This window comes from Strix uralensis, chromosome 2 (assembly GCF_047716275.1).
Source record: "Strix uralensis isolate ZFMK-TIS-50842 chromosome 2, bStrUra1, whole genome shotgun sequence".
Lineage (NCBI taxonomy): Eukaryota > Metazoa > Chordata > Aves > Strigiformes > Strigidae > Strix > Strix uralensis.
In genome coordinates, this window is record NC_133973.1 from 37,819,838 (window position 1) to 37,844,563 (window position 24,726).

At 45.3% G+C, this 24,726-nt stretch overlaps 1 protein-coding gene across 1 annotated transcript; it reads right to left on the reverse strand.

The window, feature by feature from the left end:
- Positions 1–365: 365 nt before the first annotated feature.
- RIPK4 (receptor interacting serine/threonine kinase 4) lies at positions 366–23,381 on the reverse strand. The gene is made up of 8 exons (XM_074860910.1): positions 23,131–23,381; positions 15,070–15,361; positions 7,338–7,486; positions 6,451–6,500; positions 5,265–5,423; positions 4,243–4,349; positions 3,488–3,740; positions 366–2,471 (listed from the first exon to the last, which is right to left on the reverse strand). Exons 1-8 carry the CDS (start codon positions 23,310–23,312, stop codon positions 1,294–1,296), a joined length of 2,370 nt encoding a protein of 789 aa, XP_074717011.1. The 5' UTR covers positions 23,313–23,381; the 3' UTR covers positions 366–1,293.
- Positions 23,382–24,726: the final 1,345 nt, after the last annotated feature.

The following is a 24,726-nucleotide window of genomic DNA, read 5'->3' on the forward strand; positions in this document are numbered from 1 at the left end:
GTAGCTGTCCAGGCAGCAGCCCACCAGTCAACAGGGAAGATTAAAAGCATTTGACTTGGCTTCAAGGTGGGGAAGAAAACTAAATTCCCTGAACAGCTACAGCATAAGAGAAAAGCATCCCTGTTGTACATCAACACATTATGCACATAAAGGCTAGGTTATGCTGGGGTTTGTTCTACAAATTCGTTCTGTAAATATTCATTCAAGCTCCTTACCTTCCCTGTAAAAGCCAAGGGGAATGTAAAACTGAGGACAGCCCTACATGTCAACAGTTTAGGATTCAACACCATTAAACAAACACAGTTGTGTGCTGCTGCTGGTCACTGGGTTTTCAGTTGTTTTAACAACTACAAAATACAGACGGATACGGAACACAATCTTTTATTAATAACAGATCACATCTGAACTTTGAAAAGAGTGAAATTAAAAGGCGTATTAAAACATACCCACTCTAAGCAATCTATTTTCTTTAGTAGAAAAAGGCATACAACAGGTAGAAATACTATATACACAGTATATCAGTCTAGTCATCAGCCCCTCCAAACATTGTTTCACAAATTGGTATAACAATGTTAGAATATACCATCCAGTTACAGTCAGCTACAATTTTAGCTTTTGACTTTTTCATTTAAGATAAACCACTAAGCACTTAGTTCAGCTTACTGATCTTATAATACATACAAGGTGGTACTGTATTTTTGGGATCCTGCCTTGTTAATAAGTCTGCCTCATCAATTTTGAGTACATGGAAAGCTGTAATCAGTCTCCATTAAACAGAGTACCTTCTGACACTGAAACATGATTAACTATATCTTAAATATCCCTTTCCTCATCTCTTGCATTAATTTCAAGCAGAGTTGTGTTGTGCTTATTTTACACGGGAGGCTTTCAGCCCAAAATACAGATCACTGCAATAAACCAACTTAGGAAAATAAAAAAGCAGACTTAGTTCTTAAATTAGTTTGGCACATAAAAAAAAAGCAGGGGAGAAACCCACAAAGTTGCATCCTTCTATCACAATATCCTTTTGGAGGGGAATATTAATATACAGACAAGGCAGGCACACGCAGATGATACAGGCCACTGCATGGCAGACTCCAGCTCTTTGCCTTACAGCTGGCCTTAGTCCATGTGCGCTCTCACTCGCACACTCAAACACAAGTAGCTTCTGCTGGTTGCACCTCAGTCCATCAGCTGACACCGCTGATGAGCGGGTCACTGCACAACTGGAGGGTCAAGCTCCGGCAGCCTTCTCGCACCAGGTAGAAAGGTAGCAAGTTCTGTACCTTTTGCTTAAGTCTCACTTAACAACACAGCAACTGAGCTCTTACTGCTCTGCTGAGCAAGCTGTAGCAGGGTCTGACGTGTTGGTCTTTGCTTGTCAGCGTGTGCCCCATGCTTCAGAAGAACCTCAACTGTTTTTGTGTGCCCTCCTCGTGCAGCCAGATGAAGAGCTGTCAACCCTTCACTGTCAGAAACATTGATATTTTCTGAACTGACAAGTTCTTCTACTACTTCAGAGTGCCCATTTTCTGCAGCAAGATGTAATGCTGTCCTATTTAAAGGGCCTCTGGCTAGAACACTGGCCCTTTCATCTATCAGCAACTTCGTTGTCGCTAAATGGCCGCTGCGAGATGCCAAGTGCAGAGCGGTGTATCCTTCTGCTGTGGCTGCCTCAATGTCTACACCGTGTTTAAGGAGCAGCCTTGATGTGCTTGTGTGGCCAGTTTCAGCAGCTATGTGGAGAGCAGTCTGCAAGAGCGTGTTCTGTATGTTAACATCCGACTCCAGGTCTATGAGAAGGCGAGCGACGCGGTAGTGTCCTCGTTGAGCAGCCAAGTGTAGCGAGGTCCTTCCATCCACGGTCTGCACGTTCACGTTTGCACCCCGCTGTTTGGCCAGAAGCTTTACAATGGGGAGATGACCTTGCCAGGCAGCATAGTGCAGTGGCACCCAGTCATCCTTTCCTTTGATGTTCACATTAACACCTCTTCTCAGCAGGATCCGCACAATATTCTCTTGGCCGTACTGACAGGCTATGTGGATGGGGGCTCTGCCTTCAAAATCTACCTCATTTAAAGATGCATTTTTATCAAGCAGCATTTTGGTGCTGAAATCATCCCCATTTTGGGCAGCAAAGTGAAGAGCAGTCCACTGGTCCTCATCTTTGGCATTAACATTGATTTTCCTAGCCATTATCAGCTCCACAATGCTTTTAACTTTCTTCTCAATGGCTATGTGAAGAGGGGTGGATCCTTTCTTGTTGGTGAGGTTAGGGTTAGCGTTGTACAGGAGGAGCCATTTGACACATTCTTCTTGACCAGCTTCAACAGCCAAGTGCAAAAGACTGGAGTTCCCATCTAAGACAATATCAACATCTTGAGGCTGAAGGATCTTCATCAGCTTGCTAGTATCTCCAGATAAAATGGCTTCTGTTAGCTTCCTCTTCTGTATGTCTGTAGTACCAATATCTAGATGGATATAAGGAGGAAATTTTTTACAATGAGGGTGGTGAAGCACTGGAACAGAGAGGTGGTAGATGCCCCATCCCTGGAAACATTCAAGGTCAATCTGGACAGGGCTCTAAGCAACCTGATCTAGTTGAAGATGTCCCTTCCCATTGCAGGGGGGTTGGACTAGATGATCTTCAAAGGTCCCTTCCAACCCAAACTAGTCTATGATTCTATGAAAAAGACACCATCACCATTCTGATACCTATCAAACCTTACTTGCCCATGGCTAACATATCCAGTGGCTTCAGCAATGACTTGACTGCAAAGAAATCCCCTTCCTGCCCCCCGCAGTAGTTTCAGAACAATTTCAGGTCAGATTTGGAGCCCCACTTACTCTTATTCTGTTTCTTGTGAAATGAGTAACAAAAGATGCTGCGATTGATCTCCCTGCACTAATCATTGTTTGCTTAACTGGAAAATAAATGCCTCGTTCTTGCAGCACTGGATTGAAAAGGGAGGGGCATGTGCACAAAAGTGGAGGTCTTTATTGCAATGTTCATGAGGGCTGCTGAGAAGGTGGCTTGAGTCTTCTCAAAAAAGAAAAAAAAAAAAAAGAAAAGATGCTCAGACTTGGGCTTAGTATAACTGAAAAAGCCACAAACTCAGCTGACCTCACTGAGCATTGGCTTTAGTCCCACTGTGAGCGGGACGCTGGACTAGGTGACCTCCCTTCCAACCAGCCTTTACATGACTGATTCTGTAATTGCTTTAATGGTAATTCAGGTCACTTCTTTCCAAAAGTAAATGAGATTTATTATTTCTCATTAGATCATGTTTGGGAACCACCTCTTTTTGTTTTTTAAATAACTACCTCCAGTAAACAAATTTGTAGTGCTGACAGCAAGAGAAAGTAAGGCTAACAGTGATTTCCAGAATGCTATTCTTTATATGACTACTCTCCAGCCCATTGACTCCCATGCGCCAGTCCAAACAACTACAAAAAAAAAACCAACAAAGAAAAACCTGACCATTACCTGAACTCTCCCTTTCAAAGGAAAGGGAAAGGGAGCCCCTGGATGAAAAAGCTGAATCTACAGATGAAACTCCTGAAAGCCGCTTGTCACTGGAGGCAAGTTTGGACTCAGAAGAGCTGCGGCTGAGATCCTCAGGGCCTTCCATGGTCTGTGAAATCCCCGAATCCAACTGGGACAACAACTCTGAGAGACTGTAATCCTTAACTGATGGAAGAGCAGGCTCCTGTTTTGGCTGGGATAATGCAGACAGCCCCTTCAAGAGAAGCACACAAGCATTGTGGAAAGGTCAGTAAAGAAAACAGAGCAAGAGGCCCTAGAGGAAGAAAAGTTTGTTAGTTTGCAGGTAGCCTTTGAGCACCGATTGTATTAAATGAAACCTACAAATAAGGTCACTGAAAATTTTCAGATGCAGGAGGGCAGCTTTCATCAGCACTCACACAGCCACTAAAGCTGCACAGCTCTTCTGTCTACAGCATGTTTAAAGATCAGTCACATCCACAGTTCCAGCCTTTATCTCCTAACTGTCCTGCTCTTCCTCAACAGTCTTAAGAGTCCTGTGCTGAGGTTTTCCTGAGCTGGTCCATGCATTTGCTGTCACTTTTGCATTCCAGTCCTTCACCAAGACCCACTTCTATAAGGCAAGAAGGTGCTCAAAAGCAGCAAAGAGAAGATTGCTTGGGAAGTTACAGGTCACAGAGGAACCTGTTCCTCACAAAACCTAGTGTGTTTGAACAAGAGATGGAAAGAAGAAATACCTCAGGCTGCTGCTCTGGGGAATTCTTGGTGTCCAGGTCCTGAGTTATCATCTCTCTTGTTTCATCTTCTGGTTTTTCACAAAGGGCCTCTGTTTCTGAAGTGATTTCTTTGAAGAAAACAAGAGAAAGCTTTGTTTGTTGTGGTTTTTTTTCTTAATAGGAGACTTTTCTGAGATGCCCTGTTGCCTTTTTCTATCATTAGAGCTTAACAGCTTTGAGATACTGTGGGAGAAAGACTCCAATTTTGACTCTTCCATCTAGCACCTTCATCAAATAGTGCATGGGGCTGACTGAACAATTCATTTTCACATTCAGACCAGACTGATGTTACATGGTGGCTACATTGCAGGACCGTGAAATGGGAACCAGTCTACTGCTGGCAGACTTAGCCATACATTTTTAAAAAGACTGGAACCCTCCACCCTTCAGTGCCCATACCTTGTTCAGGCAGGAGGAGAAAAGAGGCAAATTTCTCCCATTAATGCTAAATGAAGCCACCTGGAGATAGCACTTGCTGCATCCTTCTGCACATTTGAATTTGTAACAGGTGCTTTGGGAAGTTCAAGCCTTTCACCAGAGTTGCCTTTTATTGGCAGAAAAATGACAGTCCAAATTGTTCTGTTACAAGAAACCAGTTTCTCAACATACAACAGTAAATTTCAAGAGCCAGGGGCTTCAATGCTTTGGTATAGCGAAACCCACGCCAACTCCAGCTTGGCATATATGCCCTGATACACACAGTCAGAAATGAACATAATTTCTGGCTAAATGGATCAACTGGTTCAGTACTGGTCTTATTCCTGATGTGTTTACATAACACCATCATGGTCAGACTCGTCCCCAGATAATCCCTTCCTCCACAAATGAACAAGTGGCCTGTATCATTGTCTCTACCATACAATGTGCTCTATTTATTCCGTCACAGAGGTTCACAGCATCTACCCCAAGGATTAACAGAGTCTTGAGCAATAACGTGACTCACAGAAGAATAAATGGGCAGCCAAGCTACGAGGAAACCTTACCTTGAAATGTTGGCCGTTCACCAGGATCATCCTGCCAACATTTTTGCATCAGTTTGATCAAGTTATTACATGAATGAGGTCTGGATTTGGAAACAGCAGGTAGCTCTGGGCGGTGGCCTTTAACTACTTTTACCATAATATGTAAAATGTTGTTTTCCTCTGTAAAGCAAAAGCACACAAATTAAGATCCCCCAGCAAAAGGGATGATTTCTCTTTTGTCTAAGTGCATTAACAGTGTATTAGGCTGAAAATTTGTTTTCATGCATTTTTTTCTAGATTTAGAGTGCTTTCTTTTATCAACAGGGAAAAAGAAGTTGGTCTTACTCTCCCACTTCCCGTGTATCAGTTAAAAGCAATTGTCAGTGAATGACTGTGTTCTTTTTCCACCCATAATAGACACAGAACCAAAGGAAAAAAACTCAAACAGCTCTTTGCTACCTCTTTTTGGATTTCCATATCTGCTGTAAGAAAAGTGAACCACAGCTTTTATTTAGATCAAGTACCTGAGGTGAAGGAAGAAAACAAATCAAGCAGTGCAGTAATGTGGCTCTTGACTCTGAAGTCAACCATTGGGCTAAATGGGATCTCTCACTTGGAGAAAAATTAATAGTAGACTGGGACCTGTTCAAACATGTTTGCTATACATAGGCTAGTCATACACACAGGAAAAGTCATAAAGAATAAGTAGCTGCCTGTTGATCGGTACATTTACTGTGGGGTGGAACAAGGCTTATTCTCGCAGACAGGTTTGGTTTTTTTTAAAGAACAAATCTGTACCCACAATCTACAAATAAACTACAGAACCTCTCTACAGAGAAGCTGTTTCTGAAAACAGCGCAGTTGCCTGCCAGTTGGCTTTGCTCTGTGCTGTTCCTTGTTGGCCACAAACGTGTCAGAAGTCTGCACAGGCCACACGCTGATCTGAATCTGTACAGCAAACTCCAACAGAAGCAAAAAGGTGCAGACTAGGGCCCCCTGCGGCAATATGCATTCTACTTTCATGATGTAGGACAAAGGAGGACTTACATTTGTGATCAGAATTTGAGAGCTTAAAAGTGTCTGCCACACAGGACTGTAGGATTTTGGAGGACATGCATGTAAGCTGGGGCTGGTGGAGCAGGAAGCGTGCTTATCAATGGGAAAAAGGAAAAAAATTCCAACACAACTCACACAACATCAAACTTACCTGCAAAAGGCTTCTTCTGTGTAAGAACTCCCCAAACCACAATGGAAAAACTACAAATAAATGCAAAAAAAAAAAAAATTATTTCTAGAAAAGCTTTAAAAGAAAAAAAAACAAAATAAAACCCAACAAAACCCCAAAAAAGCTAAACAACTCACAGAAGCATAATTTATTTCCCTAAGTTCTCTCTCCTTTTCTTTCACTTCTGCATCTAATTCAGCTGATGAACACACACAGCAAGATGCAGCCAAGAACCATGATTTGAAAGTCTAGTTTCTGCAGGGAGGAACCTGAGGCAGCAAACACAGGGACTGGCTGGAGGCTCCTGAGTTCTTGGTAACATTTACCAGCTACTCCGCACCAAGACCAACAAAATCAGAGAGCAGCAAAGCATTACTGTGGATTTTATTTAATACTTCTACCCTGCAAGACAACTTTAAAGAAATACATTCCATTTAAAATACGACATATCTTTTAATCTACAGCTCTGATTTCCTTTTCCTAATAACCTTACCATGAAAGAAGAACCAAAGACCTAGTGATGAAATCCACTGAAGATAACTAAGAATTTTGTCACAGACTCAAAAAGTAGGTCAGGATGTACCTTTTGATGGGAAAATTAAAGGTGGGCAGAGTGCCTTCCATGCCAGTTGCTAATCAGTGTTACATGGAACAATAATGCTGAAGACTCAGGATCAGCTGCAATTTGTTAAAAGGATTCTATCCTACAAAGGCTTTGCTAAAAGCAAAGTAAAGGAGACCCTTTGCAAGATAAGGCTCAGACTAGATTTAGGGGTTTCATGCTTAATTCAGTTTTGATAATCAGAAAAAGAGGGCTCATTTTACAATATTACCTAAAGTGCTTTTACATGTTTTCATAGTTAACTGACCTGTACACATCATGTTTGGTGTCAAAACACCTGTTTTTCTCTTTGATGCGCTCTGGAGGAAGATATGCAATTGTGCCACACAAGCCATCCATGCTGATGTCATGGGAATGGGACAAGCCATTGCACTTTGCAAGTCCAAAGTCAGAAATCTGCAACAAACAGAGGAGGAAGAGGGGAAGAGAAGTACATGCTACCATTAGACTTCAGAGGCGTTAACAAAAATTTTTCTGTAAAGAATGACAGATGTAACAGGATGATCCAACAAAATATAGCAAGCTGCTGTTCAGGAATACTAAGCTAAGAAAACATCTCTGGAAGCATTATGCTATGGTAGGCTTTTCTTTATGGTTAAACTGAAAGAAAAAGGCAAGCTGTTTTTTGCAAGCAGCAGCATGTTAGCCCATTACACAGCAAACACAACAAACAGTCGAGACAATTTATTGTAATTTGAAACTTGTCAAATTTAGCTAGTGCAAACTACTTTAATGTAATTATTGGTCCTGCCACCCCCTTTCCCTATATAACCTCACACTGTATGCTATGTTTACGTGTTCTGAGCACCTGTTTTCAGTCCATGAGCTCCTCAGTGAGCGCAGGAGAACTGCTCTTTCAGCTATCACTGTTACACTGACCATGCCAACAAGGTCTAAGCCCAACACCAGAGGCACCAAGTGTTAAAAAACCCAAACCAAAACACACACATACATCAAAAACCCACACAGGGAATTCTTTTTGGCAACTAGGAGATACAGCAAGTTGGTGCAGTGACGCAGTGAACACAGCTGAAATGAACAAAACAAGTGACAGCAAGTTCATAAAAAGGAAAACACACCTCCACTTTAATTTGAAGTGTCAAACAAATATGCATTCATTTGCTCTCAAAGGCATACCAATCATCAAGCAAACAGATAGGCAAGGAATTTCCTTTGTCTTACTTATTTCCCACTGGTCAAAAATGTCTATTATTCTAAGTTGAAATTTCAAGAAAAGTCAAGTCTTTTTGGACCACTCAGCCCACTGATTTTTGTCTACATGTTAGATAAGATTTCCTCCTCCTGCCTCACACATTCTTTTTTATCTAATAAATACTAAATTGAAAAATAGGTTTTCTGATGACTCATTCCCCTTTTGATCTTCACAGCTTCTCCTTTAAGAAAGTTCTCCCCCAAAACAAGCATAATTAAAAAAAGCTTTTTTTTTTTTTTTAAATAGGCTCCAACTTTTACACTTTCAGAAGTTTCTGTCTAAAGATACCACAAAGCTAGTCATAACATGCATCCATTACTGGAAAGGGAGAAAGCTGCTGCCAGCTTCAGCCTCCTGGAGAACAGACAGGCTACACAGCCAGCCGTCTTCAAATGCTAGGAATCTCCCTTTGCCATAAAACAAACACAGCAACCCACACAGCTTCAGGAGGAACTTCTCCCAGGGACAAAGAGCTCTAGAGATGCATTCTCAGGAGCTGCAGAAGTCCTGCACCCTAGCACACAGGTATATCCCACCTGTTGTCCATCTGTATCTTAAATCTGTAGGGTATTGTGGGAATGACTCAAGAAGAAAAAAACAGGGGAAAAAAGCAAAGTCATCTGGAGGAATAGTCACTCATGCTTGTAGGGCTACACTCTCAGAGGGGGATTGCTGGCCTCCTCTGCAAGCCAAGCACTGGAGTCCAGGAAAGCAGTAAGTAGTCAAGAAACCCAGGTTCTCCAGCCAGTTTACCCTGGGAAGAGCTGAATCGACCGCCCCAGGAAGCGCTGCATGAGTTTGGGGCACTTAGTGCTCCACAGGAGAACAAAAGCACAACCCTAACATCACGCAAGCCCGTGGTGTCAGGTTAATAAATGAACCAACTGCTGCAAGTCTGAACAGATCTGACTTGGTGAAACGCTGCTCTCCTTTGATTAACGTGAAGCAGAGGCTTGTATACACCTCAAGAAATCCATATGGCATGCAGGCATAATTAAAGTAATACACCTTCCTCTTTGTCTAAACAATACTGAGTTTCCTACTGTGTAAGTTAAGAAATAAGGATGAAACACAGACAGCACAGTGACATTCCTGCATTAAAAGCCACCAGCTATGTTGCGTGAATCTAAAGCTAGTGGCTAAAATGGGAGTCTAAGCACACTAGATAGAAGAGGTCTCAGTCTCAGCCTACAAACCAAGAAACAGCTAAGGTGTGTAGTCTACCCACCCCAGGCTAGCAAGAACTTTACCTTGTGAACCTGCCCCTACCTACTGCAAAGGACTAGGTTTTCTATCAATTAATAGGAAATTCATATGTAGAGCAGAGTTTCAATCATATCAAATCCTGCAGAAAACACTGGAAATTGAAGAATTGTTATTTTCCAGGCTGCAACAAAATAGTAAAATTCTACAGACAGTTTTTGTGACTTTTATCAGCTCCTTTAAGGTAAATTTTCCACACTGCATGGTGTATTTAGTCATGCAATTTCTTTAAACATCAGTGGGAACTGTGCAGTGGGTGGAAGACACAGCCATTTAACTTACCTATTTTGCCTTTAAATTGCTTGCCAGGTACCTAGTTCTGCAACACAAGGCACCCATGCTGGTGAAGGTAGTGAAAGCGGAGCACCCCTCCCCACTTCTTCCTCCACATCCCTGCTAGCCCTTGCAGCCCACCCCATGATCCGACAGAACCCGTCATCTCACTCCTCACATCAGCTCTTTCAGGTGGCTCCCATCATGCTTCAAAAGCATACCTAATATCAGCAGAGTTAAGAGGAGACACGGAGGCGACAGACTGCTTCATGCAAAACACGTGGTAAAGAGGTAGGAAGAAGAGAAAAAACATTGGCCAAAGCCCACGCAGACAGTGGGATTGTTCATGTTCAGACAGCTCGCTCGGTCTCTGCTCTTTAAAGGTCTGCATGAGAACAAACACGTGAGTAGCAACTGGGGAGGGGAGCTGAACATGTTTTCCTACCCACTTTCCAGCAACACTTACTTTACTGAGAGATCCCAAGATTGAAGATGTTGAGTTTTCTTTCTTTTTAAGCTTTGTTTGTTTTAAATTGAGCATACTGTGCACACAGTCCTTTCTCTGCATCTGTTGTTTGAGGACATTTCCATTCTAGTTTGTAAAAAACACTCACTTGCAGTTTTAGATGCTTTGAGTTTGTATAGTTATTTTGTGGAACTTTTGGGTTTTTTCTGAAAACTAGTAGATATGGTCACATAACTACAATGGTTACTAAAGTCATCTATTCCCAAACACTGCAGGGATCTAGCTCCCAGGAACAAAACTGGTGCTTGGAAAGTGCTTTCACTGATGACTCCTGACAGACTGTCCTGAAGTGTGCACTTAGCTTCTGATGCTACATGTCATTTTTCATTTTTCTGCAAATAGACTAAAGAGCCCACTGCAATGGACTTGGGGACAGAGTTCACCAAAAGGTTTTCTTCATCAAATAGGTAACAAAGCCATCAGACTCATTTTTAATTGCTGCTGGCATACCCAGTGTGTGTCTCTGTCCATAGTCTCTATGCACCTGGATATTGAGAATGCCACCACATTTGTCTACGGGGTTTTTTGGTGCTTGGTTGGGGGGCGGGGTCAGACTTGTTTGTTTGTTTTCCTGGGGGTAGGGGAGAAAGGCTGGTTGTTTCATTTTGTTCTTTAAGAAATGCCAGAAATCTTTGAGACCTACATGGGTCACAGGCTTGGACTACTAAAAATTAGGAATAAAAATTAATTCCAAGTGTAGACACTTCAAACATATGTCTTTACTTCAGCATTTGTGAACACACTTCAGTTAGCTACTAAAAGAAGTCTTTCTGAAACAGACTGTCATCCTTTTCCAACCTGCCCTGAAACCTTCACTCCTCAAAACCCGTTTCAGGTGGGACATTTGTAATGCTCTCTTCAGAAGCAGCAGAAACCAAAGCCACAGTCAAACATCCATTTTAATTCATCATAAAACTGCATTACCGTAACAGGGGTGGTCTTGTTCCCTCCCCTGTGCCACAATTAGATCAGTTAGACCAGCTTTGCTGGTTGGGATTAAAGAGCCACAGAACAACAGCCGTACATGGAAGCCTTGATCAGGAGGGGTGGGAAACAGGGAGAATGGACACACAAAACAACAAAGCCTCTTCTCCTTTCTAATAACAGGAGAGTGTTTGCAGCTGATGAAAGAAGAAAAAAGTGGCTGTGTTAACTGCATCGGCTAGTCTAATAAAAAGAGACAACCGCTCTTTACCAGCCTGGCCTCTGGGTATTACTTTGACCTACAGTTAACGACCTACATTAAGAAGCTTTCTGATCAACAAATTTGCCATCTGACTAGGCTTCTTCGAACTCCACACTCAGAAATTTTGCAGCCCCTTCTTCAGCTGAAGCAAATAAAGGTGAAGACCACAGAAGCAACATATCCATGTTCAGCGAGACTATCAGCACGGCTCAACACAGCAGCAAGCTTCACTCTTCACACTGGTTTAAATTGGAGCACTGGGGGGAAAAAATAAAAGCAACTACAGCGAGCTTAAAGCAGCACACAGCTGAGACCAGCTCATCCCACTTCAAGTTCTTTAAAAACAAAATCTGGGAGATGAAAAATAACTGGTGGGATTTGCCTCTGTGTGTGTGTGTACACCCACACGTACATACATGCGTGTGTGTACATATACATGACAAGATGAGGAGCTGCTAAAAACAGGCTGGATAGCAAGAGAAAAAAGAACTTACAAATAATGTTTTTGCCCAGAAGTATTAAGTTGCAGGTGACTTCATTTTAAATACCTGAACAAAAAGTAACACTCTTAACCATGAGATATTGAAGATAAGAAACCTGGGAAGCAGCAATAGAGCATGCAGGCATGGAAGCTGGCAACAAGTTAGGGTATGAGATTACTGCATGGGGGGGTGCATTCTCCCACCGAGGGCCCTGGAGAGAGATCACATCAGAGCAGGGAACAAGCAAACTAACAGCCCGTGAGGGCAGCACTGGAATGTGGCATCGCTTCCCCAGCGCCCACTCCCTGCAAGCAACTGCCATGCCACAGGGAGCTCAGGGGGAGACATCCAGAATGCATATGGAGGGCAGGAGAGCTGAAGACCAAGCTCATACGATGTGGTCCAGTTAAAGAAAAACTAGGTTAGACAGCCCATAAGTACTGGAAGGCTGCATATATGGAACACTGGAGAAAGGGGCATGGAGGATCGTGTTGGTACAAATAGAAGTAACAGGTTGATATTAAGGAAAACCAAAAAAATGTAGGCTGATCCCCACTAGGAAAGCCTGCCTGAGTATGGAATAATCCTCCCAAGGAAGCACACTGCTTGAGGCAACCAAGATGGAGCAGGACATGGCAGGGAAGGGAGCTCCCAGCTGAGGCTCCTGTCAGTACTGAGCTCCACCACCACTCGCAGGTGAGGAGGCATGCATGCATCCATCCATCCTCCAAAGACCAGCAAAGCCTTACCTTGCATTGTGCATATTATATATGTATATTTAAAATCACCAAGGAATCACCCAACACGCCTTTGAAAAAGTTAATATCTGTCTACCTATATCCCTGCTCAGAGCTCAGGCTAATCCCATCCTCTTAATTATCCTCCCAAGAACAAAATTCAGCACACACTTATGTAATACACAGGAGACAGCTTTATGATATGGAGGCACCCACTTGATGATAAGTTCTGTACAACACTACTGCGTTAGTCATCATCCTCACTTGGGGTTTTTACAGTAAGCATTGTGCTCGTAAAAGAAGAAGGGCGTGTTTCCATTTAACTAGCAATACGGCACAGAAGCATTTCTAATGTGCTCCACTGGAAGACTGTCTGTTTCCTGGCTCAAGGGCAAACAGTTTATAAAAGTCCTCCCTACCTCCAAACTCTTCTTCTGCAGTCTGCAACATCTCTTCACTCACCTTAGGATTCTACTAGGGACAGGTCACCTACTAAATTAACGCTAACATTTAAAAAGTAAAAATACTTCAATCATCAGCTCCATTAGCCTTCCAGCAAGAAAATGCACATTAAATCAAGCTGCAGGGTCTGAAATTTAATTACAAGTCTCACATCACACAAAAAGAAGGTTTGGGGCCACGTTTTTAAAGTGAAGGCGCCTCACAGAATATGTATATCTCTTATTTTGCATATGGGTTCCTATGTCTGCTTTGCTGCTTGGAGGGGTTTCCAAGATGCTTGCAGATGTAAAAGACTGCTGGCTGGAAAAAGGAGTGGATTAGACCATTCTTTTCTGAACTTAATAGAAAGGGTCTGAAGACCTTCATGTGCTTCATATACAGAGCAAGTAGCAAAAGTTTAGGGATGTCAGCAATGACCTCAACAGAAACTTTTTTTTTTTTTTTTTTTTTAACATTTTGCACTTTGCCCCCCTGTACTGCATCACCACCCAGATACAGGCTATACAGCAAGCTGAATATCAGGTAGCATTTCAACCTCCTGAAACGGTGAGAAAAATACAGCCTTCATCTTGGCTCATGGATGAGTCAAGGCTTAGGAATTTAAGAAGTTATGCAAGCAAGCACAAACTTTAGGTAAATAAATACTTAGCAAACGCTTCTCAGCACCAACATGTGAGAATATACTTTCAACAGTTCAGATCCTGATGTTCTGGTCATAATACCGTGGACCACCTGTAGATGACTCCCATCTCAGAAAGAAAATCCTTCTAAGAAATAAACCACTAAGAGGCCTTGTAAAAAAGCTGAGACTGTCACAGGTGTGATTTCATTAGAGGCACACACCTCTTATGGCTCCAAACCTCTCATGACATCAGGAGAGATGTTTTCATTTAATGAAAACTTCATTTTTAGAATGGTACAGCAAGACCAAAGCTATTTGGCCAGTTTGAGGGGGACAGGAAAACAGGGAGCAGATGGATGATGGCACTGATAAAATCTGCGACTACTTGTACCGAGTTATATCAGCCAGCCAGCATGATTAATCCTGCAGTTCTAGGGTTAAGAGTTTGGCTCCTGATCTGGGGGGCAGAAATCACGAAAAAGATGTTCAGTCTCTTTTCTCTCCAAAAGGAAGGATCATAAAGCAAGCACAACCTCCTTAGTCCAGCTGTCAAAACAGAACCTCCAACAGAGAAGGCCAACAAGTTTGCTAGCTTACTCTGGAAATGGATAACAAAAGAATGTCATACTGATACAGCCAGAAAAATTCCCTTAAGTGACCTCTGGTATGCATGAACAGTCATAACAGAGATACTTCTTCACTGTATATGCTCTGAGCAAATGAAAGAAGAAAATGAGTTGCCTCTGGGAAGGCTTCTCTGGACTCCAGCTGTAAATGAGATTTCGGTATTTAGTGGAGCATATAAAGCCAGAAGGACCTAGACAGAACAAGGTTACCACTGGGAGCTGTGAAACTGGCACAGATGATTTAGAGGTTCACACTGCTTTTCTCTCCCTGTTCTCATCTGTCTCATGACCCTACTGCAAGGAAATTTATAGCAGGGCCCACTAGGTCTCAAAACCAGGGTTCACTACACTAGCACCCTCCTAAAATTTCAGGAGAGTTCTCACAAGCTCCCTAACTCTACCTCTAATTTATGTACCAAAATGGCGCATAGATCAGGTAGACGAGTTTGGGGATTGGAGGGGCTGGGTTGGTGGGCATTCTTCTCATTCAGAAGGAATGCTGCTGGTTTCTCTCAGGCCTTTGAATACGACAGGAGCCATGCAAGAATACCCGAAGGTGGGTCCCTGGCACAGAGTGCCCAGTGCATACCTTGACATGGTAGTGGGCATCAAGCAGGATGTTTGCAGGTTTAAGGTCCAGGTGGAGCAGCGGAGGGGACATGCAGTGCAGGAAGTTCATCCCCACAGCTGTCTCATGGATGATGCGAAAGCGCAATTCCCAGGGCAGAGGTTCGGAGGCCAGGAGCTTTTCCAGAGACCCTGTTTCCATGTATTCCATGACCAAGCCAACCGGCTCTTTACAGATGCCATAAACAGGAAGTATGTAGCGAAACTTTGCCATTTCCATCTTCCTGGCTTCTTCCAATAACTCCATGCGCTCCCTGGATAGAAGAGAACAGATGGCGAAGGATGGAGTAGCTGTTTCTCTCCGCTCCCAAACATGCACAAACATTTCTTAAGAACATGAACAACACATTTCATGATCATCACCTGGCTGAACACGCTACATCTCACCAGTCTATACTCCAGGCATATTTCCACATTTACTAACTTTGTTTTATGCTTCTAATGGTAGGCAGCTCACAGCTGCTGAACCACAGGCAACCACTGTACACTTCAACAGTGCAAATATCCCTAGCGTAAAGCCCATGTCCCGGCTTTGATGTTTATGCTGTGCTGTTAAGAACGAGGACGATACATGTAGTGCCCAGATTTACCACCACTGTAACTCCTTGGGCTGAAGTCATTAAGTTTTTGTGAGTCATAAGACTGTGTTAATCAGGAGAGAGCACGGACAGCATTGCTTCAGCTGCCCTGCTGGCACAGGCTGCCAGTGTGCAGGCCTGGGCCTTGGGAGAAGAATCCCCAGGACTCAGGGGAGCAAGCTGCCTGCTGTAGCTAGGGGGCACAGCAAAAGCCTCCTTGTCCTCAAAACTCAAATTTGACAATTCCAATACTGTGCTCACTCAGCTCCAGTGGATGCTGAAAGCTCCCGGCACGCCATTTTCGGTGATGTAACAGCCCAGCACCAGCACACGTAATAAGCACCCCTGGGTTGTTTACAGGTCACTTTAGCCTGACCCTGCAGAGCACTAAGCATTACTCAGTCCAAGCTGCAGCATCCCAGGTCAAGACCCTTAATTGCCATGCCCTCCTTCTGTACCTCACACACAGCCTTCGGGCTGCAAGAGCCCGCAAGGACGTGCTGGGCGTCGAGGTGGCAAGAGGAAACCAGGGTCCTCTTCCCAGGCCGACTGTGCCCACAAAGAGGAGCCACACGTGATGGGTGAAAGAACCTCCAGTCTGTCAAAAACTACATTATTAGAGACAATGGGCAGTAGCCAGAGCAGCTTTGGGCCGTGGGTACTGATGCATCACTGTTGCTGGCCACCCACCGATTCACAAAAAAGGGCACAGTGAGGTCAGATAGGTAATATTTCCTGAACAGACATGGTCTTATTACATGACAGCTCTTGTACCCAAGGTGTGTACACTATTTAATGGAGAACAGTACCTGAAGTAACAGGACAAAGTTTTAACACAGACAGCTGGTAAACAGAAAATCCTACTTGAAAAGAAAAAAAAAAAAAAAAAACAAAAACCAAACATTGCTTTGATGCTCCCCAACCCCACATGGGCATTTTGAGATGACCAGCTCTCCTGGAAGACATCAGGGTTCAAATATAAAGCTCAGCGAACACATTCACAGTGGCTGCAACAACTGATGAGAAGAAAGCTGCTCATACCCTCTGCAAGGCAGAAAGCTCTGTCACCGGCCCCCTCTGCCAGTCCCCGAGAGCTGGAAAGCACCTGGGGACCAATCCTGACCCAGTCGCAGTTTGTGCCCTCTGCCACTAACCAGTGATGCCAGTTACCACTGTGGGAGCCTCTGCCATGGCAGAGCTATCAGTTCAATCAAACCTTTTTCTTTTAAACCCAAGGCCATCTAGAAGCACTCTCTATTTCTAAAAGGAGAAACTCCAAGTCCAACCTTAGCACTGTGAAGTCTCCCCTTCCTGTTTGTCCCCCATGATGCCTGGATGATCCAGGCAGCAACACACACCACCTGTGCTGAAATGCAGCCTGCAAGGGACCCTCAGTGCTCCCACGTGGGAGCGATTTTAGGAGCCATGGTTTAGCCCTTACACCCTGCACTATGACACTCCCATGACCTGTCCCCGTCCCCTTCCCCTCCACTTCGCCTGCTGTGGGAAGCGCAGAGTTGATGTTTGCCCAGACAAGGTTGGAAGCGCAGTCTGCTGCCTCTTCCTCACCAGCTGCAGCAGCCTGCAATAACCTGATGCAGTTACATTTCACGCTAGGGGCGAGTCTAGCCTAGCAAGCAGCAGACCTATTTCAGAGGCAAGATTAGGCTGAAAAATGGTTTAAGAGGGACGTACACACCAGGAGGGAAAAAAAAGATAAGGGAAATCTTTTCTATTAACCGTGTTGGCTCCTGCTGCTCCCTACAGCAACTTTCTTGTGAAATAATTGCCTTTGTAGACAAGTACCCAGTTTGCTCTTTGGCAGGCTGGAAGGGAGCGCCTATGAATAACACAGCCAACTCCTTGCCCCCAAGCCACATGCATAGCCAGCATAATTCACCAGGCTTCGGCGGGCTGAGCTCTGGAGTCAGAGATGTAAAATATCTGTCTGAGCCCTTCAAGGCAAGGCAAGAAACCAGCAACAGCTAAAGCCTAACAAGAACCACTAGACTCTTGGGGATGGGGTTCCTGAGCTAACAGCAGCCTCAGAGGGCATCACCAAAATCTCAGAGACCAGCTGCTCAAAATGGGGCATTTCCCTATGAAGAGAGAATTTCCAGTTTCAACAAAATAAAAGAAAGCTCCCTTTCTGCTTGGGCCAGACCCAGTTAGTTGAGTGAATTAACTAACAGGCAAGTGCCCTTTACCTAATTTGCTTCTTTAAATAAAACCCCCAATACAACAATCACCTTTAGCATCTTCCCATACCCACAGAGGTCAAAACTGAACCAGCCAGCCATCCGGTATAGGCAGGGACACATGTCAATTTTCAAATACAGGCCCCTGTCACCTTTAGAAAACAGAAAAGGAAAAAAGACAAAAGGAATAGAGAGCCAAAATACAACTCAGTCATTAGCCAAGTGCTAGAGTGCACTTGCATTAATCCTATTAACACAAACAGCTCTTTAAACCAAGATCTCCTCCATCAGGCAAAGATGAAAGGCCTTTCCCTTCCCTTGGCAAAAGGTGCTACTGGCACTCAGCAAAGCCTTAGGTGCTCTCAATGCACCCATCACCTCAATACACAACTGCTAATGCTGCAACAAACGGTGCTGTAGGTATCCTTCAAGTTCACATTTAACAGATCAAAATATGGGATGGGGAGGTGGGGGGGTATGCTGCTCAGTCACTCCTAGAGCTTAGAAATTATTCTGCAGTATCACCAAGAAACACTTCCCTCCAAAGTGGAGGAAAAGAAAAGCTCCTTATGAGGTTTCTCAGTCAAGAGGCATAGGACTGGCCTCTGTTATAACAGAGTTTCTTATTTAACAACTACATGATTAAAGAGTCAGAATTATCTTCTCTAAGCACCTTGGCTCCATTCCCCTCCCCCTCCAGTACTATATCCTAACATTATGGCAATAAAAATTAAAAAAGAAAAAGAAAAAGCTTGCACACAGGACAGCTAAGCTCATGTAAATCATGGGGTGCATACACTTTCCCCTATAATAGTATTAGAAGACAGGGGCACACACATCAAGAGATCTAGCACTGGATTCAGTGCCAAACAGCATCTCTGTCAGAGAAGCAATGAATGACAGATCAGCCATTTTCAAAGCAATCAGAAATATTACACGGATGGGGGACCTCTGACATCCCCAAAACAGCTCTCTGTTTCCGCTCAAAGTCAGATCCCAAACGGATAGGGCTCCATTCTTTGGATTCTCCTGGAGAGACAAGGGACTTACTCTTGTTCACTGCCTCACTCCCCAGGGACCAGGGCCCAGCCCTTGTACCACAAACTCTGCCACAAGAACATCAAGAACTACGACTATATCCCTATTTGCATGTATCCCATCTTTATGCCCTAAAGATAACACTTATAAAAATGCAACTTTAAGCTCACCGTAAGTCCTTGCAGTTTTATATTCTCCCATGACTATCATCACATTTCCCTAATGGAGTCTGAGACAGAGCAGTTAAAGTTGCTCCAGAGAAACTCTAAAAGCCCTGAAAACCTGTAATGGGGCCATTCCTGTGAATCACCTCCAGACACAGAGCCAGGCTTCTCCCAGCCCAGGGGAGATCCAGCTCTGCCCAGCCACGCTGCTCTCCAGTGCGGAATGCAAGTTACCTCTTTACAAACTGCTGGTGGTGAAGATGGGGTCCACAAAATTACAACACCCCTGATTTTTTTCAGGGACTCTTCGTCTGCATCATGGCAGATATTTAAGAGCATATGGTGACCTCGGCTCTGCAGGGTACATCTGTAATTACCTTTACACTGCTGATGCTCAGAGAAGAATGTGAATAAGAGGAGAAAAGAAAACCCACTGCATGGTGAGGGCAGAATATATTTAGGGGGAAAAAAAAAAAAAAGGGAATGAAATCTCTTCTTCCAAGTTAACAGATATCTCAACCCTGCTAACAGATCTCTGCTGCATAGCCCTGGTACAAGAGGATTACAGGTTAACTTGGACAGCTAGGCTCACCCCCGCTCTTTAAGGAGAACAAGGTGAATATAAAGTTCTAAACTACACATCCAGAGACCACCAGAACAGACATTCATTCATTCATCTTCCTCACCTAAATAAACACAGCATCTGCTAACAGCAAGGCGTTTTCTAAAACCTCCTAAATTTCTAAGTCCTACTCCATTCCTAAATCCAGGTCCTGCAGAGGGAGGTACATGTAGGGCTTTGCTCATTTTTTTTTTCCCCCCATCAAGAAGGCAGACCTTTCCATCTCCACACCCTGTAGTCACTTCCACCACCTAACACCTGCAGTGAAGAGCCCTCTCTGGGAACTGTTATATCCTTCACACTCGTTATAGTCCGCACATTTATGTCCAGCTGTAAAAAATCCACAAAGGCTTCCAGGTTGTTCTCTCTGAGCTAGCCACCCTTTTCCCCAGACTGCACCTCCATTCTGGCCAACCAGGATAAAGAGAAGAGACTTTGCGCTCTCCCCTCCAAGTCCTCGGGGAGAGGTTCCTCCATCTTTCTGAGTCACACTCTCCTCTCTTCAGGCTTACACTGAACCTCCCCATCTTGAGTCGCATGTGGGAAATGTGATCTCAGGAGACAGAAAGTGGGAGCAAATAAGGTGTTAGGAATGGAATTTGGCTCGATCGCCTGAGAGGGCTTGGGCTTAAAGGTAAAACCACTTCTGGCTGTACATTCAGTTTTTCTTCTGCTTGAGGCCACTTGGCTCTGTGGTATGGTAATTGCCAAGGGAGTTACTCCAAATCTCTTACTGTCTGCAGAAACACAGTAAAAGAGACTGCAGAGTATTACAACCACCAAGCCATTATAAACGGGGTTTTAATGTGGTACCAAATAAATAAATAAGAAAAAGCCTCGGTGTTTTTCAGTTAATCTTTCTGATACCACTGGTAATTCTTCTAACTCTGCTGCTTCACAGGGTTCCAAGAAATAGCTAGTCAAGTTAATCTCTTGGATTAACAATCTAATTACACAGGCTTGTTTCAGCCTGCAAACTGAAGAGGTAGTGTTTTATTTTGTCTGTGCCCCCCACCGCACCCCGCCATTTGAACGGCACAAGTTTCTTAGAAAGGTTTTGGCTGAATCTCTTTGAGGGGCAGCATTACCAATTACTGAATGGGGTTTGGCAGAGCAGCCTAAGAACCAAAGGAGAAGTATATACAAGTTCATCTTAGCTTTATTTTGCAGAAGGAGCTATTCCAAAAGCCAGGGACCCTCCAATTTCTAACTAGTGCTCCCCTTAAGCACTTGAAGCACAAATTCTGCAATAAAACAAATAAATTAGTGTTTCAAGGATTGGTTTATCAAAATTAACCAGGAGCTGCAGGAGCCCCATGCCCTCAAAGTTCCCAAATTCTCAAGGCATTTTTGTTCACTGCATGTCATGTTCGTATGGTCTCTCCAGTAACTGCACACCTCATAGCCACAGAGGGACAGGTGGTTCTCTATTGCACATTGAATATATTAATATAGAGATTTGGTAGTAACTCTCAAAATTAATTTTCATATTAAAATAGGTGACAGCATCCTTTGTCTCAGACTGGAAGTTAACTTTCGAGTATATTTCTAGATGTGTTTTGCAAATGAAGAGTATAACAAATGTTCTAGCTTATTTTTAAGAAGTGTTTTAATTTTAACTGCAAAATTAGTCAGCTGCAGTACTATTTTGATTAGGCCTCAATAAGCATCAAGTCTGAGATCTACATTGAAGTTTTAATGGTAGGAGGGCTTGCAGGTTAACCCAATTAAAACACCCTCTGCAACTCAGGTCTTTTCCATTTTATTCACAGCACAGTTACCCTATGCGTATATTAAACTCTCCCTCTCCCCTTTGAAAAAAGGGACATTTTACCTCATTTACTATACTACATAAACCATGCCTACAGCAAAGTCACCAATTCAGATAATGGGCAAGATGCCCCACTACCCTAGTAATCTTGGAGCAGACGGGCTTACAAGCGCTTTCAATCTTGGGCCAACTTACCTCCCTTCCCCTGCAGAAACCGCAACAAGGGAAACCTTCTGTGACCGAACCAACCCACATCTCAAAAAAATGAACTGCAGAATCAGCTCGTGAGTTGGCAGAGATCCCAGAGATCAAGGTGGAGCTGGAAAAGCTCCATGAACGCGACTTGGCCATATTCATCTCCCTCTGCACAGACGCTGACCTGCTGGGAAATCTCTACTGTCCCTTAAAACAGAAGGATGTTTCTAAAGATGCACCTGACAGTCTTCCTCTCCTAGGAAAGGAGAGCTGCACTCGATAGGCCCCATCGGACACAGACTGCATGAACACAGAGTAGCTGATTGTCCTCCACCACAGGCCACAACTAGTTACAGAGGGCAGGTGAGCTGGAGGGGGCTTCTCACCATGTGCTATCTTTATCTGCAACTCAATACGGCTCCACACTGGACTACCCAGTGAGGACTCACCCCGGGCAGATGCAGGGAGAAGCGCTGGCCCTGAACTGAAGCTGGAGAACCTATTTCCCAGCACGTCTCCTTTCAGCACCCGCTCCTGAAAAACAGCACGCCCGCGGCTGTAGCGCCCACACCCCGACACCCCCCACTCGCCCCACTGCTAACCACCACCATCTACCACATGTCAGTCACAACTCGTGCATCTGTGAATGCAAGTGAAAGGGCTGGCTTTTCGCAAGGTAGGGAGCTCACTGGAGTGAGACACGGCAGGCCTGGGAAGCCCCCGGATCCTATTTGGCGTTTTCGCTCCTCCTGCGCTTCCCGTTCAGGGCTGCCTTCCACGACCTTTGGAGCTTGCAGCAGGCGTAACGCTTTAGCGCAAGCCAATACACGCACGACCAGGGCAGGGCAAAATGTTTTCCGGATGGCTCCACGGGAACAGGCGAGATCTACACTGCAGCCGTGTGGCGGCTCTTTCCAAGCTGCTGCAAGTGGCCAAGCAACATAGCTTATTCTTTGAGGGAAGCCGGCCCCATTATGTACGATATAACTAAAGGTGTTGGTCCGGGCTTCGCTTAAGTGTGACAAAGGCCACGTTTGCCTAGAGAATATTTAATTGCATGGCCCTCTTCGCGGTGTTTAGTCAGACCTTCGTACCCGTTGTTGCTGTTGGTAAACAGAGCTGCGAGATGGGCTGCAGCCACGGCGCTCCTGCCGCCTTGACACGGGCATAGGTTGGTTGGGTTGGATCTTTCTCAAATAGGCGCCCAAGATGCGTAAAATCTGGGCTACACCGCTTGGTTTGTTTCTTAAAAATACAAGACAAGCAGGAGTATCATCCCCAAAAATCCCTAAGCTCCGGGCTGCAAAGTGGGGAGCCCTCAGTCGCCCCGCGGCTTCCCGGCTGCGCATACGCGCAGCCGGGAAGCCGCGGGGCGACTGAGGGCTCCCAGGCGACCTGTGGGAAGAGCCGCATCCCTCACCTCCCTTCCCCATCCCTCGCCCCCCGTCGCCCCTTACTTCTCATCCACATGAAGGCTGGGCGAACACTTGATGGCGAGCCAGGTCTTCCAGTGGAGGTGGCGCACCTTATACACCTGCCCGAACCCCCCCGAGCCGATTTTCTCCCAGCTGCCGAACTCGTTCTCCTCGAAGGTTTTTAGCAGCCCCATGGCCCACGGGGAGCCGCTCTCCCGCGCCATGATACAGCTGCCGCTCCTCGCCCGGCACCGCGGGACCCAGCGGGACCCAGCGGGATCCAGCGCTGCCGCCGCCGCCGCCGCCCGCCCAGGTGAGTCAGGTGGGGCGGGGGCGGCGTCACTTCCTGGGCCGGGCCCGGCCCCCCCCCGCGCGGCGGGAGCTGAGCGCTACCAGCGCTGCCGCAGGGCGGGGCCCGGTCCAGAGCGGCCGCCCTTGGCCCCTCACAGGCGGCCGGGATGTCCCCAGAGCTGAGGCAACGCTCGGGGCCCGGCCCTTGCTCCTCCCGACACCTGTGAAAGGCGGCTCCCCCGCCCCGGGTGGGCTGTCCGGCGGCCCCTCTTCCCTCAGGGGGTCCCTACAAGCTCCCGTCGAGGGGAGCGGGGCACCCCCAGTGTCGCAGCAGCCCCCAAGGCCGGTAGCGAGGTGCAGCACGCGTGTCACAGGGGGCTGCGCACCCTGTGACGGTTAAACTATTAAATCAAGGGGGAGGGAAGCACCGGCAGCTGGGCTCCTGCCCTCCCTTCTGCGCAGGGAGCCCAGCGGGGGTCCCTCGGCAGAGGAGGACAAACCCCTCATCTGCGTGTCCTGCTCGGGGCTGGTGCCTGCCCAGGCTTAAAGGGCTCTGGGAAACCGCCCTGCCAAGAACTGAAACGTCCCTGGTTTTTAGTTGCCCCTGGGAGTGGGAGCTTTGATGATCCCAGCGGCAGATTTCAGTGCCCGAGTCTTTTTGTGGATCTAATTTCAGGTACCGCAGGACTCGGACCGATGGCTGAAGAGCCTTAACTCTGTTACTGAGATGCTGCACTTGGAGGGAAGGAGTCTGCAACCTTTGGTAGGTAGCACGATGGCAAAGAGGCTATTCTGATCTGTGTTGTGACCTTCACGCCTATCACATGTCTAAAGGTTAATAAAGCTCGTGTTTGTTATGCTGACTATCAGACTCAAGTTGATTGTCCTAGGCAGTTAGCATATGTTCGTTTAATCTGGCGGGTTAGGCGATAGATAGAGGACAATGTGTTTTAAAACTTGGATAATAGCAGTAGTCAGTCTTGTCTTTGCAAAGCTCCATTTAAAAAGAATCTGTAGAGACATTTAATTACTTTCAAAAGACATGGGACACCAAGTCTGTTCTCAGGGCTTTATTCCACATGGACTTGTTCCTGCTTAATTTACTCTGGATTAAACTAAACAATGGTTTACTCAGAATAAGAACATCTATGTATAAATAAATCAGGAATAAGAAATAGCTGTGTGTAGAGACAAGCCCTTAGGTCACCTGTGTGACCCAACAATACACCTCTATCTGCCCTCCTTCTGGCTATCATCCTACCTTGTTCCTTGCTTTGATTTGGGACTTCAGCTGCAACTGGATCAGCCTGGAGAGGCTGCCATGCTCTCAAGGAGCTCTGCTTAAGT

What these genes read in the sequence shown, in the direction of transcription:
- RIPK4 (XM_074860910.1), bottom strand. Translation starts at nt 23,312, where the DNA reads ATGGCGCGGGAGAGCGGCTCCCCGTGGGCCATGGGGCTGCTAAAAACC. An exon ending in ATGCCCACTACCATGTCAAG is followed by an intron (nt 7,487 to 15,069) that starts GTATGCACTGGG and finishes TGTTTGTTGCAG; the next exon opens with ATTTCTGACTTTGGACTTGC. An exon ending in CTTTGAAAGGGAGAGTTCAG is followed by an intron (nt 2,472 to 3,487) that starts GTAATGGTCAGG and finishes ATATCCATCTAG; the next exon opens with ATATTGGTACTACAGACATA.